The sequence below is a fragment of the Antechinus flavipes genome, chromosome 3 (assembly GCF_016432865.1).
Source record: "Antechinus flavipes isolate AdamAnt ecotype Samford, QLD, Australia chromosome 3, AdamAnt_v2, whole genome shotgun sequence".
Classification (NCBI taxonomy): Eukaryota; Metazoa; Chordata; class Mammalia; order Dasyuromorphia; family Dasyuridae; genus Antechinus; species Antechinus flavipes.
In genome coordinates, this window is record NC_067400.1 from 306,306,746 (window position 1) to 306,324,406 (window position 17,661).

General features: G+C 33.6%; 1 protein-coding gene across 1 annotated transcript in view; it reads right to left on the reverse strand.

Annotated features, from left to right (window-relative positions):
• SPICE1 (spindle and centriole associated protein 1) overlaps window positions 1-17,661 on the reverse strand; it is a 52,870-nt gene that overhangs the window by 22,986 nt on the left and 12,223 nt on the right. The window contains exons 5-9 of the mRNA XM_051985304.1: window positions 8,553-8,655; window positions 7,547-7,662; window positions 3,229-3,341; window positions 1,109-1,248; window positions 543-683 (exon numbers count right to left, since the gene is read on the reverse strand). Of these exons, the coding sequence (XP_051841264.1) occupies window positions 543-683; window positions 1,109-1,248; window positions 3,229-3,341; window positions 7,547-7,662; window positions 8,553-8,655 (613 nt within the window). The remainder of the gene's footprint in view (window positions 1-542; window positions 684-1,108; window positions 1,249-3,228; window positions 3,342-7,546; window positions 7,663-8,552; window positions 8,656-17,661) is intronic.

Sequence of the window (17,661 nt, forward strand, 5' to 3'; positions counted from 1 at the left end):
AATAAAACTTTTAATTTTGTATAAAGCCAATGAATTTATTTTACCTATGTTAGTTGCATGAAACTTGCTTTTCTTTTTTCCCAATGGAGTGGGAAATGGGAGGGAGAAAAACAGAATTTATAAAAAACAATTTAAAAATAGAGAGGTAGCGAATGCTCCAAATGTGGAGTGTAATATACATTTTCAGATGAGATCACCATATTAAGTCTTTTGTTTTGTTTCAAAAGATCTCAAAAGACTTCACCTGGCATGGGGGTAGTCATCTACATCTAAAAACAAAATACATCAATGAAATATAAAAAGATAAAATAAAATACATATTTGATATAGTTTTGTTTTTTGTAGTTTAGAGAGAACACACTATAGCAAATAGAATCAGTTCTCTACAGAGCTACTTGAAACAGAAAAAATTTCCTGGAATCAATAAACTTCTATTTTAGCTTAGAATGTAGCTATATGTTAGGAAGAAAATTCTATTCAGCACCAAAACAGTTCTAATAAATAAAACATATAATCAATCTTTATAAACAAAGAAACTAAACCTTTGGCTAACTGCTGCTTTTGTTTTCTTGAGTTAGGATTCAGCATTTGCCCCGCAGCATAATTTGTATCTACATTCTGTGCAGATTCCTCAAGTGGCAGTCTTGACTGGATCCTCTTGACTGTTTGAGTACCATTCAAAGCTGTGGAAAGGAAACAATTTCACCTCATATGAACAAAATACAAAATTATTTAAATTAACAAAAATATCAGTATCACATTCAATTAGGCTAATGTGGGCAGAAATCAATTTATACTCTTTGCATAATGGCTCAGTTCTATAAAGAAACAGAGTAGCCCCCTTCTTTGATGGATCATGGGACAGTGTACAGTGATGGATTTAGGGCCAGAAAACCTAAATTCAATTCCCATTCTGATGCTTATCTGTAACTCTGGGCAAGCCATTTAATTTCTCTGTTCAGAATTCTGTTTTCTTACCTGTAGAATGGGGACAATACTTCCTCACAGGATTGTTGTGAAGAAAATAATGTAGAAAGTTTAAAGTACTATGTATGTAAATGTGGGCTACTAAGACCAGGATTAAAAATAATGAATTGTAGGAACTAACCTCTATTTTCCAATGATGGAGCAACAACCGTTGGAGTGGTTGGTGGAGTCATTTTTTGTGATGAAGCAATTTTTTGCCGCATATCTGTACATAACTTAGAAATGAATTCAGAATTCTCTTCATTCAGGCGCTGAAGAAGCCTTGAGACCAATTACACATTCATAGTTATTGTTTAAGTGATAATAAAACTCCAACAAGTCTGTTAAAACTGTTCAATTTGGTCACTTTAGAGGAACTTTTAGAATCATGCTATAGCAACATTTCACAATACCTTATGGATTATCCATTCCAGTTCTCTTATTGTATAAATAAGACATTGACTAGCTTAAAAATCAATTTGATCGTTCAAGCAAAGATTTGAATCTAAGTCTCCTGACCTCCAATCCATTATACCAGACTGTCTCTTGGTCCAAACAAAAAATTCATTTTTTTCACTGCCAGTAAGAAAAAATTATTAGAGAAAAAGATATTGACAACTACAGAAAGTAGGTTTTTAAATAATCAATGCTATTGTACAATCTGTTTATTATAAGAATTAACATATGAACTTTTCAGGCAAAGAAAGTTAAATTTGAAAGAAGAAAAAGTCAACATTGTAGAATAAAAACTGAGTAAAAATTTCATTACTATATTCCACAGTAAATTGAAAATTGATATACAATATGAGTTTTAACATTAAAAAGTGAAAGAGAAGCAGAGCATTTCTTAACCTAACAAAAGACAGAGGCAATAATTACATAAAATAAAATAGATGATTTTGATTATATCAATCAATAAATATCAGTTGACTGCTTACTATGTACCAGACAATGTGCAAGATTTGGGGATACAAAAAGGAACAAAAGAAAATTCTTACCCTCAGGGAGCTTGCAATCTAATGTGGGAGACAACATACAAACAAATATATACAAAGCAAGTTAAATATAAACAGGAAATGATCACAGAGGGAAGGCACCAGAATGAAGAGGAGTTAGAATAGGATCCGAGTAGGAGGTGGAATCTCAGGATAAGACTTAAAGCCATAAAGGTCAGTACTCAGAACAGAGGAGGCTAAGTATTACCGGTTTGAGGGACAGCCCAGAGATGAGAGATAATGAGTCTTGTTCATTGAACAGCTAGGACAGCGAACCTGCTCAAGAGTTAGAAAACTAGAAAAGCATGACTGGACTAGATTATGAAGATATAGGACAAATGACAAATTTTGTATTTGATCTTAAAGACAACAGAAAGGCACTGATGTTTACTGAGTAGGGAGGTGACATGGTCAAATTCGTATTTTGGGAAAAGCATTCTGATGGCTGAGTGGAGGACAATGGAGAAGGGGGAGACTTGAGGCAAACAGACCCACCAGCAGGCTCTTGCAATAATCCAGGAATGAGATTATGAAACCCTGCATTAGAGTGTCAGCTGTGGCAAAAGAAAGAAGGTGGACAATTTGAGAGATGCAGAAAAGGAGGAACTGACAGGTCTTGGCTACACCTTGGATAAAAGGGAGTGAGAAATAGTGAGGAATTTAGGATGATTCCCAGATTACAAGCCTGAGGATCTGGGAGAATGGCATTGCCCTCTAAGAGGTAACTGAGATAATGGGGAATATAAAAGGAAAGATACTGAATTCCATTTTGGATATGTTAAACTTTGGAAGTTGGTTTTGGAAGTGTTGGCTACTGGTCCCATAACAGGGTTCAATATACTCTCCTACTGGAGACACAGAAAATATAGCCATTTTCTTCTGTGATCAGTAAAAAATGATTATGGAGAACTAAGCACTTTGCAGTGGTCAAGCCACTTTTTTTTACAGGAGACAACCATCTTTCCTTCATATTGTACTAGTCTAAAGATAGCTAACCATTCTGCCTATAGCTCTCTTTTGTTCCCTTCTCTTATATCACACCTGTGGATATTAGCTTAAGCCACAAGCATTCCTTGGATGAGAAAAAATATGCTTGTAAAGAACAAACTCAACAATAACCAGTGTTTTCAATGTCAGTAGGGAAGTCTGATTTTTTTGGAAAAGCTTCCAATTCTAAAAATGGAATATAGTTCTTAGAAGGTACATTAAATATATGAAATAGTTTTAGAAGCAAAGAATCATAGAGATTTCTTTCACAAACTCTTACCTGTCTGTTCTTATATTAGACGGAAAGTTCAGAGAGCCATCCAATTCACTTTCACTATCTTCTGACTGGCTGATTACAATTTCTTCACCTTCTTCTTCTACTTCATTAAGAGCCTACCTCAGAATACATCATAAAAAATTATCCATTTAAATCAATTCTCCCCTTCTTTACGCAGCAATTAATGAGCTACTAAATCACTTGGAGGATATGTCTTGGTTTACTGCCCCTTTGGGGATCACAGAATCATTGATCTTGATCAGGACTGGGCAAAAAAAAGCCTGCCTGTTTTAATACATCTGCATCTGCACCTGAGAAAATTTTTTCCCTTTTTAAATACATCTTTTAAAATGTTAAAAAAAAAATAATTCTTACAGCTATTTAAGAAAACACAATAACAACTATAACAAGCAGTCTGGGCCATAATTTAAGTGAGCTTTGATCTATACAGCAAGCTAAAAAATCAGATAGTTCAATACTCTTATTTCATAGATAAGAAAACTGAGCTTGGAAATCATAGATATGGAAACTAAGCTTGGAGATTTAGAACTGCCCAGTTTAGGTTCTGTGAATTCCAACCTCAGTACTTTTTTCCACTGTTACATATAATTAAACGAATTAGTCAGGAGAGGCATTAAAAAGTGATTTTTACAGGTTTTTTAGATGAAGAAATGAAAGATCAGACAAATTAAGTGACACAGTTAATAAATAAAAGGCTGGGATTAAATCCCTGCTGGGCAGGAGAGAGAGATTAGAGAGTTTTTAATATTTTATTAATGGGAGAGTAAGATTGACTGGACAAGACTCTCATTTGGAATTATCCAGTCAGACAGAGATAAAGATATACTGGGACCAAGGAATCCATGTTGGTCCCAGGGCTGGAGGAGTCCAGCAGCGAATGGAGGAACCCCAACTTCTTAAATACCTTTTCTCTAAACAAAAGAAGGAGTAAGAAGTGAGGGAAAACCTCTATCAAGATGGGGGAGGCCACGAACTCTAAGAACCCAGAGACAGGATGTCTGAATATAAAGATATCAATGAGATATCTTGGAATATTTTAGAGGGATATTGTAAATTCTTGAGGACACAAAAGAGTCAGGAGGTTTACTCTCTTGTTTATCTTACTAATTTATAACCTTTGAACAAATAGTCTTCAGTCTTACTGGGTCAGAGTGGGATTTACAACTAAAGAGATTGAGACAGAACAGTTAAGGAAACTGAGACACGGGAAACTCGTACCGGGAAACTGAGTCAGGACAGTTAAAGAGAACTGTGGCATAACATTAGGATCAACTGATCAAGATTGAGCAATTTTTGGTAGGCAAATTCCACTGATCAGAAAGAAAATAGTAAACTTTTCTTTTCATTTAATTTCATTTCATACAACACAGAGAATTCTCTCTTGGATCAGGAATAATATTATCAACATAAATTCAAAATTGCAAAAGTTTCAATTTAATCTAATTCTGGACAAAAATAAATGCATATGTAACATTTATCCAACATTGTCAGGGACAATGTTCCAAACAATAAATTTTTTTAAATTAAGTAAAATTCAACCCTTTAGAAATACTAAGTTATTAAACATTCTGATATAATATTCCTAATATATATTCTGTATTTTTCTATCTTCTTAAACAGAAGTTTATACACACACACACATACACACACACACACACATATATGTAATCAATCTTTCATTGAAGACCAAGGGTCATTATTATGAATATCAATTACTCTATTGTAAACTGAATTCCTCAGAAGCTACTCTAATAGCTCCCGACTATGATGCTTTTGTATGTATGTCTTTCCTATGCTGTTTTCTTTTCTTGCTTTTGTATATATATCTTTCCTATGCTGTTTTCTTTTCTTGCTTTTGTATGTATGTCTTTCCTATGCTGTTTTCTTTTCTTATTTTCTTAAGTCTTTCCTAGTTGTCAACTACCACTTTTTGTTAACAGTCTTTCTGGTCCTTACTTTTAATTTAATGTGGGCTAAAAACATTAAAAAATCCACACTATAAAACTTACCTAAAAATAAAGAAGAGCTCTGAATAAGATTTCAGGGCCCTGCCAATGAAGTAAAGTATATAGTCTTCAGCACTGTGACTTTAACATCTGTACAACTCAGAGATGTTTGTCACTTCTGGATTCAGAGCTATTAAGGGCTGAGGTTATTAAAACTCTGACTTCCATATGAGTGGGATGTTAATATATGCTGTATGTACCTTTATATATGCTATAATATTATGTTAACACAAATAAGCTATTTATATGCTACATACAGCATATAATTCTATGTATACTATAAAGTGATAGTTTAGATATAGCAGATTAACAGAATTCCATTTTTAACTATATTAACTCAAAATTGTTTATGTCTAGCTAAATTCCAATATGCTAGCTACTTTAAAAAATTTTTCTAAACAAATAAACAAAAAGAGTCAATATCACTTATCAAGATCCTACTGTATAGTTCTATGCTGAGTGGTAAGGAGAGATTTAAGGTACTTCCTTTATTTGAGTTATATTCTGTAAAGTTTTCAAATAGCCAAATTATAAGACTTTCCTTTAAAGGGAACATGGAAAAGCACCTAGATGGTTAGCACTGGAATTGAGAAATCTAGATTCAATCCTGCCTCTGATATATACTAGCTATGTAAACACAGTCAAAATCATTCCTCTCAGTTTCAGACAACAGTTTTAGGATTATGAATTGCAGATGGCACACATGTACCATCAGTTTCCTATACAGATTGAATGGCCTAAGCAGAAAATTATGCTTTTTTTTAATATTGATATCTTAAGATTACTTTATAAGTAAGAATGATTTATAACAGTTATTTCAACATTTTATTAATTAAATACCCCTGGGTGATAGAGTTAAATCTAAGTTGAAATTTACCATATGCAAGTTTCTATGAATTATATCACTACATCATTAAGTTTCTGTATATTTAACAAAATAAAAAAATGCTAATTTGAAAAATAATGAATCAAGAGAAAGATAAAATCTGTGAGAATGTAAGATATATTTTAAAGAAAAAAATATTTCATTACTTTGAAATGAATTTCAAGTGTTCAAAGAAGAGGTCCTTAAAGAAGCTGCTTTAATAAATAAGAATAAATTATAATTAGTTCATTAGTTGATGATAGGAATGTCTATGATATTTTAAAAGAATTTTCTTTTTTTTAATAATTTCAACTAGAGTTAAACTGCTGTTATAGCACCACTTTTGATATGATATCTAAAGAAGTTATCTATTTACTAAACATGAAAAAAGCATACAAATGGTCACAAATTCTGAATTATTACTGTATGAATTATTTTATTTCCACTCTATTCTATAAAGATTTTTCCCTCTTTGTTTCATAGTTTCTCCCCCTATGTACTTCAGATTTGCAGTGATGTTCTACAAGGGTAAAAGGGAATGTACAGGAATTCTTGATTACTAAAATAAAGCACCTTACTAGATAGTTCTGTAAAACACTACATTGAATAAAATAGTGATTGCATAGAAATATTTAGGTACATGAAACTGTTAAGGGAGTCTTATTGCTGAAAATCTTTCAAAACAATGTTAGTTTACATAACCAATTTAAGAAGTAGGATGTTAAATATAATTTATTATTTGGTAACATAGCTATCTAATACTTAAATGTTTACAACATAGTTTTAATATATTATTTTATTTGATCTTCACAATAACCCTGAAAGACAGAAAGGTTAAGTATTATTATTCCCATCCTATGGCTAAGGAAATGAGTTGAACTGTTAAGGGAACTTGCCCAAGGTCATACAACTAGCCTCAGAGCCAAGACTCCAAGAAAGGTTTTCTGACTCCATGTCCAATGTTCTTTCCACTGTTAGTTCCAGAAGACATCAGTCATTATAAGGTCAATTAGAAGATTAGGCTAAAAATCTACTGCTTCCAGGATAATCTTTAGAGATTGTCCTTATTTTCTCCCGGAATATATTTTGTTATATTTTATTATAAGCTATCCTTGGGATTTGGGTTCCAATTACTAAGTGATATAGCAATATTTTTCTACATAGTAAATTCCTCATTTCTCAAAACCACTATAGTTTAAATGTACTAATAATGTACAGGACATATCATCATAAAAGGATGGTACTGATTTGCATGTTGTTTTGGGAATCAGACCACTTTATGGTTACTTTTTCCAAGCACAGTATTACTAAATAGTACATATAACATTCAGGGCAATTGAGTAATCATCACTATAACAACACTTTCCCTCTCTTAAATTTAATTCCAGCCTTTAATGTACTGTTAAGAGTTGGAACTAGATAACATTACCTGAGGGTCAATAGCAGATTCATTGATTGACTCAGTAAGACAATCTCTTTTTGACACAATAGGGCCAGGGGAGGAACCAATCTCAGAGTCAGGAGCAACTGTTACATTAGGATAGCCTATAGAAGACAAAGAAGTAAGTCAATTATTTGATAAATTTCATCCAGTTGATTTCAATATTGTGATGTAATAGTAAAGCAGAGTTCTCCATTTATATGTAGTCTTTTGTGGAATACTGAGTCCTAAATTAAAATTAAAAATTCTTATATTTTCAGTTAAGATACTTATGTCTTCCCACATGGAAGAGGTTAATTTGATATACTCAAAAGTGGTTGAGTTCCTTTTGTGTTTTCACCATCTGGAGGGAATGGGAGAGAACTGGAACTGTGATTTCACTTGGCTAGAGAAATCCTGATAAAAAAACTTATTCTACCAATTTAAAGTCTCAGAGTGTTATATGTCCAAGGCCAGAGAGAAGTGGGTCTTGGCCCCACACCTTCCATACTCCAAGGCCAACTTCCCATACACAGTACTCCACACTGTCCAAATCATTAACTGTATGTACTTTTAGAGAGAGGACTTTAAGGAAATTTCTAGTTTCAGAATGAGTTTTGTTTTGACAAAATATTTTATCTTTTAGATTAAAATGTAATAATTGGTTGTTATATATTGTGTAACTTATGGTAATTAGTTGTAATGAAAGTTAAATGGGCCACTTCTTGTACCTTATCTACAATTCCTATAAATGTCTTGAAATAAATGTTTCTAAAACCCTAGTGTTAGTCTTACATTAGCTACACTATTTATTGCTAACATAGAAATCGCAGATTTTCAGAGGTCAAATAGTTTAATCCATAAAATTCTTAAAGGACACAAACAAGCTAAATGACAACTAACAGAGATGTGTATATAAATTCATTAATCAACTTGACCTATGGTTTCAGCTGGTAAGAGAAAAGTACTGCATTCAATATTCACTGGTAGTGTTATTAAAAAAAGAACAATTTACCTGTGCGCCTACGAGGGGCATCACCAAACAGATCTTTTGCTACAGCCATCATCTCATCAGATTTTTCCAATGTATCTTGCATCTGGTAGTGATCGGAGAGGATCTTGAGGGAGACAGAGAAACAGAGACAAGAGAGATGATTATTCATCAAAAACTTCAAAGCCTAGACAAATAATTATAAAATATGCAAATAAGGCTCTTATTTTAGCAATCAATTTCTTATAATGAAGCTATTTTCTTGCTTTAACAAGTCATTCCAATGTTCCTATGTTAGAAAGGGAGGGGAAGCCCTTTTGGTTCTAATTAGTTCCTTGTTCTCTATTTATATTCTACATCCAGTCCTGTACTTTAAAACAACATTACCCAATTTTCCTGATCTTGCTCCACTTTCAATACCTTCATCCTCTCTCCTCCTATTCACCACCTCCATTTTATAAATGAACACTTAACTGGTGTATTTTACAGTTGGGGCATATAATTTTTTCTTCTCCCACTATCCCAAGTTTATTATTCTACAGAGACCTGAAATAGGGAAGAGACTTGCCCCTCAAAATTGTCTCTTTTGGTTGACCATCTTGACTCTACATTTGGGGAAGAAGAAAAAAAAAGTCCTTTATTAACAAGAACATATAGAACAAAAATATAAGAAGATGAAGAACATTTTGAGCATCAAACCCTCTATTGGAGGGTCCCCTTCACTTTTTCTTGATTCTAAGAACCTGAACAAGAAGTTCTAACTTCATCTCTCTCGGAGGATGGTAAAGTGACCTGTTGTTCCTCAGGACTTCAACATCAGTAGGATACCTCTTTGTTCCAGTCTTTTCCTTATCCATAATTCATTGTATCCGACCAATCTTTGGCAGTTCTCAGAACTTAGTTTTATCAGAGACAGAGACCATAATTAGAACAACAACAACAACAAAAAAAAGCAGGACAGTTCTCAGTGAAGTGGCCCCGAAGAGAAAGTGAACACTACACTCCATAAAGAAGCTGGTCAGGGGGCAGAGCCCAATAGGAAAGATGCTGAAGAACTTTCAGGAGGTCATAGCCCATTTGCTCCCAGTGGGTCCAAAGTTGGACCCCATCTTCATCAGAGAAGCCTCAAGTATTCCCTTTGTAGTGTATAGAAAAAGATAAACAGCCAAACTTCTGTACTCTCAGTTCTGGCTTGGTGATTACACTGAACCCTGAATTTGGGATACTAAGTGGATGAAAGGAACCTCTCTACTATACGGAAGCCTGGGGACCCAAGGGCCACTTCTGCTCAAGGCTGGTTTGGTGACATTAACTTCTTCACCTATTGTTCTTCTTCACCAATATGCATAAAAGATTATACTTCCCTCCTCCACCTATTATTTACATACTCCCCAAATCCTTAGGATCTGAATCCTATTCCTACCACTTCACCAAAAATAATTTCTCCAAAGTTGTCAATTATCCCCTAATGCCCAAGTTCAGTGGCTAAAGTCCTCCTCCTCCCTCACCTTTTTGCATTATTTGCATATAATAATCATCCCCAACATTACTGTCTTTACTTTGCTTCTCTGACAATACACTACCTTTGGTTCTCCTTTCCATCTTTCTGATTAATTCTTTTCAGCTGTTTTCACTAGATCCTCCTTTTCTTCCCACCTTAAAAGTACTCATATCTCCTCCCCCCTCTTCTTCCATGCTCAACACTCTGCTCTTTTTATACTCTCTCCCAAGGCAGTGATCATCTTTACTTTCAGTGATCATCTCTCTGCAGATGATTAACAAATCTATAATGACAGCTTTCCCTTCTTCAAATTCCAGTTCCACATCAATAGTTGTCTCCTAGACTACAATCCCTGGGTGGTCTATTGGTATTTCATACTTCACATGTTTAAAATTTAACCAGTCATCTTCCTTCTGAAATCCTTCCTCTCTCGCCTCCCCATTTCTTTTGGTAATATCAAACTTTCACCAAGTTTTCACCTTTCACAACTCAAAACCTTAGAGTTAACCTTGAATTTTCCATTACCTTACTCAACATACTCAGTCAAGTACCAAATCCCATTGATTATATTTTTAAAGTATTCATCTCCTCTTTTCTATTACCATTAACACCATTTTGATGCTGGCTCAAACTATTCTAATCACTTTCTAACTAACCTCCCTACTTTTTCATCCATTCTCCTTTTCAAGCCATCCTTTTATATTGCTACAGAAGTAACCTGTTTAATGTAAAATCTAACCATATCACTCCTATTGCTAAAAACTAAAACAAACTAAAAAAAGTTCAGATTAGCCTTTCTAATAAAATACAAGGTTCTAGGCTTGACATAATCTGCTTGTAATATGCTTCAACTCTTATTTTTGTATATTCTCTCTTTTATTCCCCAATATCATTCTGTTAATATTTTTAATATCCATTATTCTCTTTAAAGTGAGTTTAAATACACTCACATATGAGTCTCCTATAATTTCTCCAAAAGTTGTCTGCCCTTCTTTAATCTCTCAAGACACTGTATTATTTTCTATTCACTTAGTCTTTTGTATTATATTCTTTATATGAATCATTTTCTATACTAAATTTCTCCACTGGTGTCTATTCATAGCATGGTAGTGCTGCACATTGGCAGAGTTCAGGTTCTAAACAAAAAGTCTTCAAACAGAGAACCAGTCTCAGGGACAAGCTGTAATATCTGAGGACCAAGATATCTATATATTGAAAAACTTATGACCAATGGGCACAAAGAGAATTTTAGGGCCATGGCAATTCTTTAAGTTACAGAGGAGTACAAGTATGATCTATACATACCAATCACATTAGGTAAGCTTGAAGTACAGAAGTAATATAATTACTTGTATCCAAGTCTCAACTCCCTGTCAACTTGTAAATTCCTTGAAGGCAGGGATTCTATCGTTTTACATGTTTATATTCCTAGCTCTTGGCAATATTTTTCACATAGTATATGCTTGACAAAAGTATATATAACTAAATTGAATGAGGTCTGGCATAATGGTTTTGCCTATTCAGCAGTCAATTTTAAAATGATACCATTTTGACTTGAACATGGACACTATACATACTTACATAATGTAAAAAATTCTTATCAAGTTCTTACTTTTTTCAAAACACATATATTGTGAAGGTTATGATACTTACATATTTAATTGTCAGCAAAGCACCTGACAATTGTTACTTAAGTTGTTAGGCTTGTGAAGGTATTGTGGCAATTCAAAAATAATGAATTGTTATTGGTTTCTTTGAGAAGTTCTCATATTTCAGGTTAAGTAAGCTGTCTGGAGGCCCTTCAAAGCTAGGAATTATTTAAATTACCTAATCATTATTTTATCTTTTCTTAGACAATAGTTAAAAAATAATGCACTCCTATCACACTTTGACAGTTTTCCTCTACTCTAAGAAAATTTGAAATTATCACTTTATGGCTCCCACTTTTAAGTAGTTATTTGCTAAAAGTAAAGTCTTAAAGCAGCAATATAACATGATTTTTAAAATCTAATTATATTTAAAATATATCACATTCACATATGTGTATATGCATTTTTCACCCTGTACTAGTTGACAATATCCTACAGTTGGTTACAATTTACAAATAAAAAGTATAACTATTGTTTGCCTAATGTAAACCAAAAACACAGGTGTGCCCTGCATTCTACATAGATTTCCAATTCAATAAGACTTTAGCACAGTGTCTTGCCCAAAATAAGTGCTAAATAAATGCTTGCTGCCTGACTACAATATACCTAGCTGAGACAGGAAGTCTTTCATAACAGAAAAATTATGGATTTTTGAAAACATACATAATAGAGGTCTACCTGTGTGAGAGGCAAATAATTCAATCTCTACAGGTTATCACTTAGAGATGGAAGTATATAAGGCCTCTTTCAATTCTATTTCCCCTGATACTGTTACATCAAGCTTTTTAAAATTAGATTCTACCTCTATCAATATCGGAAAAATCTGTGCCTAGAAATTTATGCTTCAACAAAAAATAAAACCTATAACTTGGAAGTTACACTGAAAGGTCATATATTAATGCCAGAAAAAATTATGTCAAATGATAGCTACCTAATATTTTTGTTTCAATTAAGAACCTTAATTTTGTTATTATCAACTGGCATTCAATAAGCATCCATATTATCATCAGAAGTCTTTTTTAAATGTATTAAATAACACTGTATTAGAATCCATGTATAGTAAATTAAGCCAGTATAATTCTTGTAAACAAAGACAATCATTAATTAGATGGGCAAATTTTAAATATGAAAATTAAGTTAATCTATTGGGAAGTTCAATATGTCTTAAACAAGTCCACTTTTATGATGAGCTGAGTCCAAAGTTGAAAAGGAGTAGATTAATCTAGATTTCATTTTAGAAAATTCCACAGGGTTTTCAATGTTCCCAAACTGTTTGTTGCTACAAAACTGTTTATAATGAAAATGACAAATATAGAGAAATGAAATGATAAGAAATGAATATTAAGAAAATATAAGAAAAGATAGCATTAAAGTTTTTAAAATTTTAATAATGGCAATATCCTTCAGTTCCAGCAGATGGGGATATTACTCCATGAGAGATTCTAGGTTAGCCATATGAATGGATGATTTTTTTCTTGGAGATCAACAAGGCAAAACACTGCAAAAGTTATATAGAAGATGACCACTTAATCATGCTCTGCCAAAAAACATGCCTGATACCACAATGAGACACAAAATAAAGTGGGGCTAGGAGAAACCACTGGAATACATGTCATGCAGCATTTCATGTATTTTTATGTTAACAAACAATCTATTTAATCCACCCTAAAGCATCTAGTTCTTGTCCTGTTTTCATAAACCATTCTAGACTCGTTTCAAATTATTAGCAGCAGATCAAATATCATTCCTAATGCTTCTCAAACTACTTTAGCCTCATGACTGCTACTCATCCCAACAGGGCTAGGGAACTTGAAGGAATATTCTATGGAATATTCTACCATTCTCATTCATCATCCTCATAACTTCCCCCAACACTGGATGCTTTTCAATGCCCCATTCACTTTTTATGTCCTAGAGAATTAATCCTCATTCTGGGAATGCTATAATCAAATGTCCCATGTGCAAAGTTTCTAAACCTTTACTAATACCATTTCTTACTGCCCACAAATCCTACTCTCCCTCTTCAAAACCCAGAACAAATACAGGCTTCTCCAAGAGCATTTCTTGATTCCCTTCATACCACTCATAAATATCTTTTCATCCTTAAGGTTTTTATTGTGACTTGTACTCATACTTTTATCCTACATTTTACATTAAAATTATTGTCCTGTGAGATTATAACTAATGTATATATTATATAATACTGACTATTCATTTGTATTGTATCCTTCCTCTACACTGCAAGCCCTATGAAGTCAACTGTTTTATTTATCTTTTGTATTTCTTCCAACAGCTACTACTTAATAATTGAGAAAATGAGTAAGTAAATAGTTAGGTAATGGAAATAGTGTGAAATAGTTGACTAGTTCTCTCATTCCACTAGATGAGTAAAAAACTATATATCCTGCTCAGCCATTTCTCATTTTCATATCCACACATTATATGAGATTCTTATAGCAACAATAGAAGCAGAGAGGAGATCATATGATTACAAGACCATATATTTAGAGGAAGGTCCTTAGAAGCCAGACCTACTCATTTATAGAGACATGAACAGAAATTCAGATAGGCTAAGTGACTAGTCTCAAGTCATCTGGAGAGGAAATACAATAACCATACCTCACTTTTTCTGGAGATCCCTTCATTTCCACCACAGTACTAACTTCTACAGAATACCTCTAAAAGAGATCTGCTATAAGATCTTTCCTTACCTGATTCAAGCTTTTTTCTCCCAGCCCTAAGCACAGATATCATAAGAGATGCAGAAGTTCTCTATCTATATCTATTTTAGGAGTACTAGGGCATAAGGAGTTAACCTGATCACTTAAGAAGGACTGTAAATCTCAGTCCTGTGTTGTGGTCAGATTGGTTTAGAAGTTTGGGAGTAAAAGCCTTAATATGGTGCCAGATCCTTATTAAGAACTAAGGAAATGGGAAAAGGAAAACTGACTTTTGGAACTTAAGAGATCCAAAACATCTGGAATGAAAAAAGAAGGGTGTGGTGCTTTGAGGTTTGCTTAAATCTCTATGGGAAGAAATGTTGAATAAAGTAAAAGTGCTTCAATTACAGCTTTTTCAAAAGGTCTAGGTAAATAGCAAAGAGATTGGATCTGGAATATGCTCCAGGCAGTCTTCAGATAAAATCCTACCATTCAGCATAGTACAAACACATTTGCAAAAGACAGAAGACTGAGGTGGCCAACCTACATTATCACACTGTACGGAAGACATCCTTTATATGACCTCCTGTATAATTCTTCACTACTAAGTTCTTCACTTCAAACCATTATATGACTCCTCATTGCTCATGGAATAACCACAAAATGTCATTCTTCAAAGAATGGGATTCAATCATTCAGCATGATGGAAGAAAAATGAAGGGCGTTGGTTCTAGAAGGAAGTTCAGAGTTATTGGAAGCACTATTTACATTCTGAAAGACAATCTGGATAGTTCTCCTCTTCCAAGTCACTTATTGTAGATAAAATTCTCTATCCATCCAAAGTTCTTGTCCAAAATACATCATTCTATGGAATGTCTATCCAAGTAGTCTTCATCCACTTAAATTTTTCTTGTGTGTATAGTTGGAAGAAACTCTTTAGATTATTCACAGATCTCACCGAGGTTTTAAAATGTTCCAGGTTGTGAACATGATGTAATTAACAAAAAGAAAAACTGGAGGACCTGACGACCTGAAAGGAATGTCTCTCCAATTTGCATTCTGTGATGAACATCTTCCATGATGGTGGCAAACACCTTTAGCAAACATACTTCTCTGTATTTTATGTCTCACTTAATATTAACCAGAGATTGTCCAAGTTTTTCATTGTTTCATCTTTCAAAGAATCTCATATGATTTAAATTGATTGGGTGACAGTGCTTTAAAAAACAAAACCTTCAACAATAATTTTTCCTGCATCATCAAATATCCTGCAAATAATCAACTGCTTTCTTAAGACCAACAAACAGTAAGAGTAAGATCATGTATTCTCTTTACCTTTAAGTTAATTTTGTGACCATAAAAATGTAACCAACTGAAGAATAAAATTCATGAAAGCTTTTCTAGTCCTTTCTCATTCATTTACCCACAACACCTTTGTTTTGGTGTATTCTGACTATGCTTCAATCATTTCCTGTCATCTTGGAAAGAGACAAAGAAATTATTGCTTAATGTCAGTTCAGTCAAGGTTCTTGGGTCTCCATCACCAAGGTTTACTAACTCAGATGCCCCTTTAAGTCTCCCTTTTTCCATATTTCCCCATCTTAGTGTTAGCCAACATCCCACTTCTCCATTCATAATATCAGTAATTCAATCATAGACTGCCAAATCAAAAACCTTCTCCCTCCAATACTATTTCCTTCTTTCTCATCCTTACTTCATTTTACTCCAGCACCAACACTCCTGGTTCCCTATTCTACTCAGGCTTTCCAATCCAAGATGCCAAAACACAAATTTGGTTATCCCCACTAACTGCCTCTACTCTTTATAAATATCAGCATTCATCAATGCTGGTGTAAGAAGTACACAAACATGCTCAGTTCATTTTGAATTTAGGTTATCTAATATCAACTGGCAACTCTCTAGGACTGTAATTTGCAAATCAAGTCCTAATCTGAATTGATAAAAGGAATTGACTCACTGGGAATACCCTAACCAATGAAATCAAAGGTCTTGTTCAAAAAAATCTCCAAAGTCCCCACTGCAGCAAGATATCTTTTTATCATTCCCTAATTGATTCTTCCATCAAACTCTGCACAGTAATTTTTCCAAATTTCCTCTTCTCTTTTCAAGTCTAAGTTATATTATTTCACAATCTCTCTCAGCAGAGAACTTATTCTCCTGCTTCATTATGAAAATTGAGGCCATCCATTATGAGCACCAGCTTCTACAAGTCAAAATCCCTCTAAGACATCAGCCATCTAGTCTCCGACAAAGAAGGAATACTTGTCCTTGACAAGTACAAACTTTCTATTAGTAACCTGGATAATCACCCCTCTGATGCCCTATTGGAAACTTGTCCCTTTCATTATCTCATCAACACTAACATTCAGTTTATCCTTATCTACTGATTCCTTCCATATTGTATACAAGTATGTCCTCTATCTTAGAAGGCTTAAATTGCTCTCTTATCCCTTCAAGCTACCATCATGTATCTCTTCTTGCTTTCACAGCCAAATGCTAATAAGAACATTTAAAAATCTAATGACCTTTTCTCAATCCTCACACTTCTCTAAAGCCTTTGGCACTGTCAATCATCTTCTCCTGGATACTCGCTTCTCTCAAGGTTTTTGCAATGTGGCTCTCTTCTTTTATACATAAAAGGTCACACTATAAGCAAATTAGAAGAATAAGAGATAATTTACATCTCACATCGGTGGAGAAAAGGAATTAAAGGCCAAAGAAAAACTAAAGAATATTGTGAAATACAAAATGGATAATTTTTATTACATTAAATTAAAAATGTACTGTGTATACAAAATCAGTGCAGTCAAGATTAGAAGGAAAACAGAAAGCTGGGGGAAAAAATTTTATATCCAGGATTTCTGATAAAAGCCTCATTTCTAAAACATATGGAGAAGTGACTCAAATTTACAAGAATACAAGCCATTCCCCAATTGATAAATGGTCAAAGATATATGAACAAATGCAAAGAAAATTTTCAGACAAAGAAATTAAAGCCATTTCTAGTCATATCAAAAAATGCTCTAAATCATTATTGATTAGAGAAATGCAAATTAAGACAACTCTGAGGTACTACCTCATACCTGTAAAGTTGATTAAGGTAACAGGAAAAAATAATGATAAATGTTGGAGGAGATGTGGGAAAATTGGGACACTAATGCATTACTGGTGGAGCTGTGAAATGATCCAACCATTCCAGAATTATTCTAGAATTCTTGAAATTATGCCCAAAAGGCAATAAAACTGTGCATACCCTTGGATCCAGCAGTGTCTCTATTGGGTCTGTATCCCAAAGAGATCAT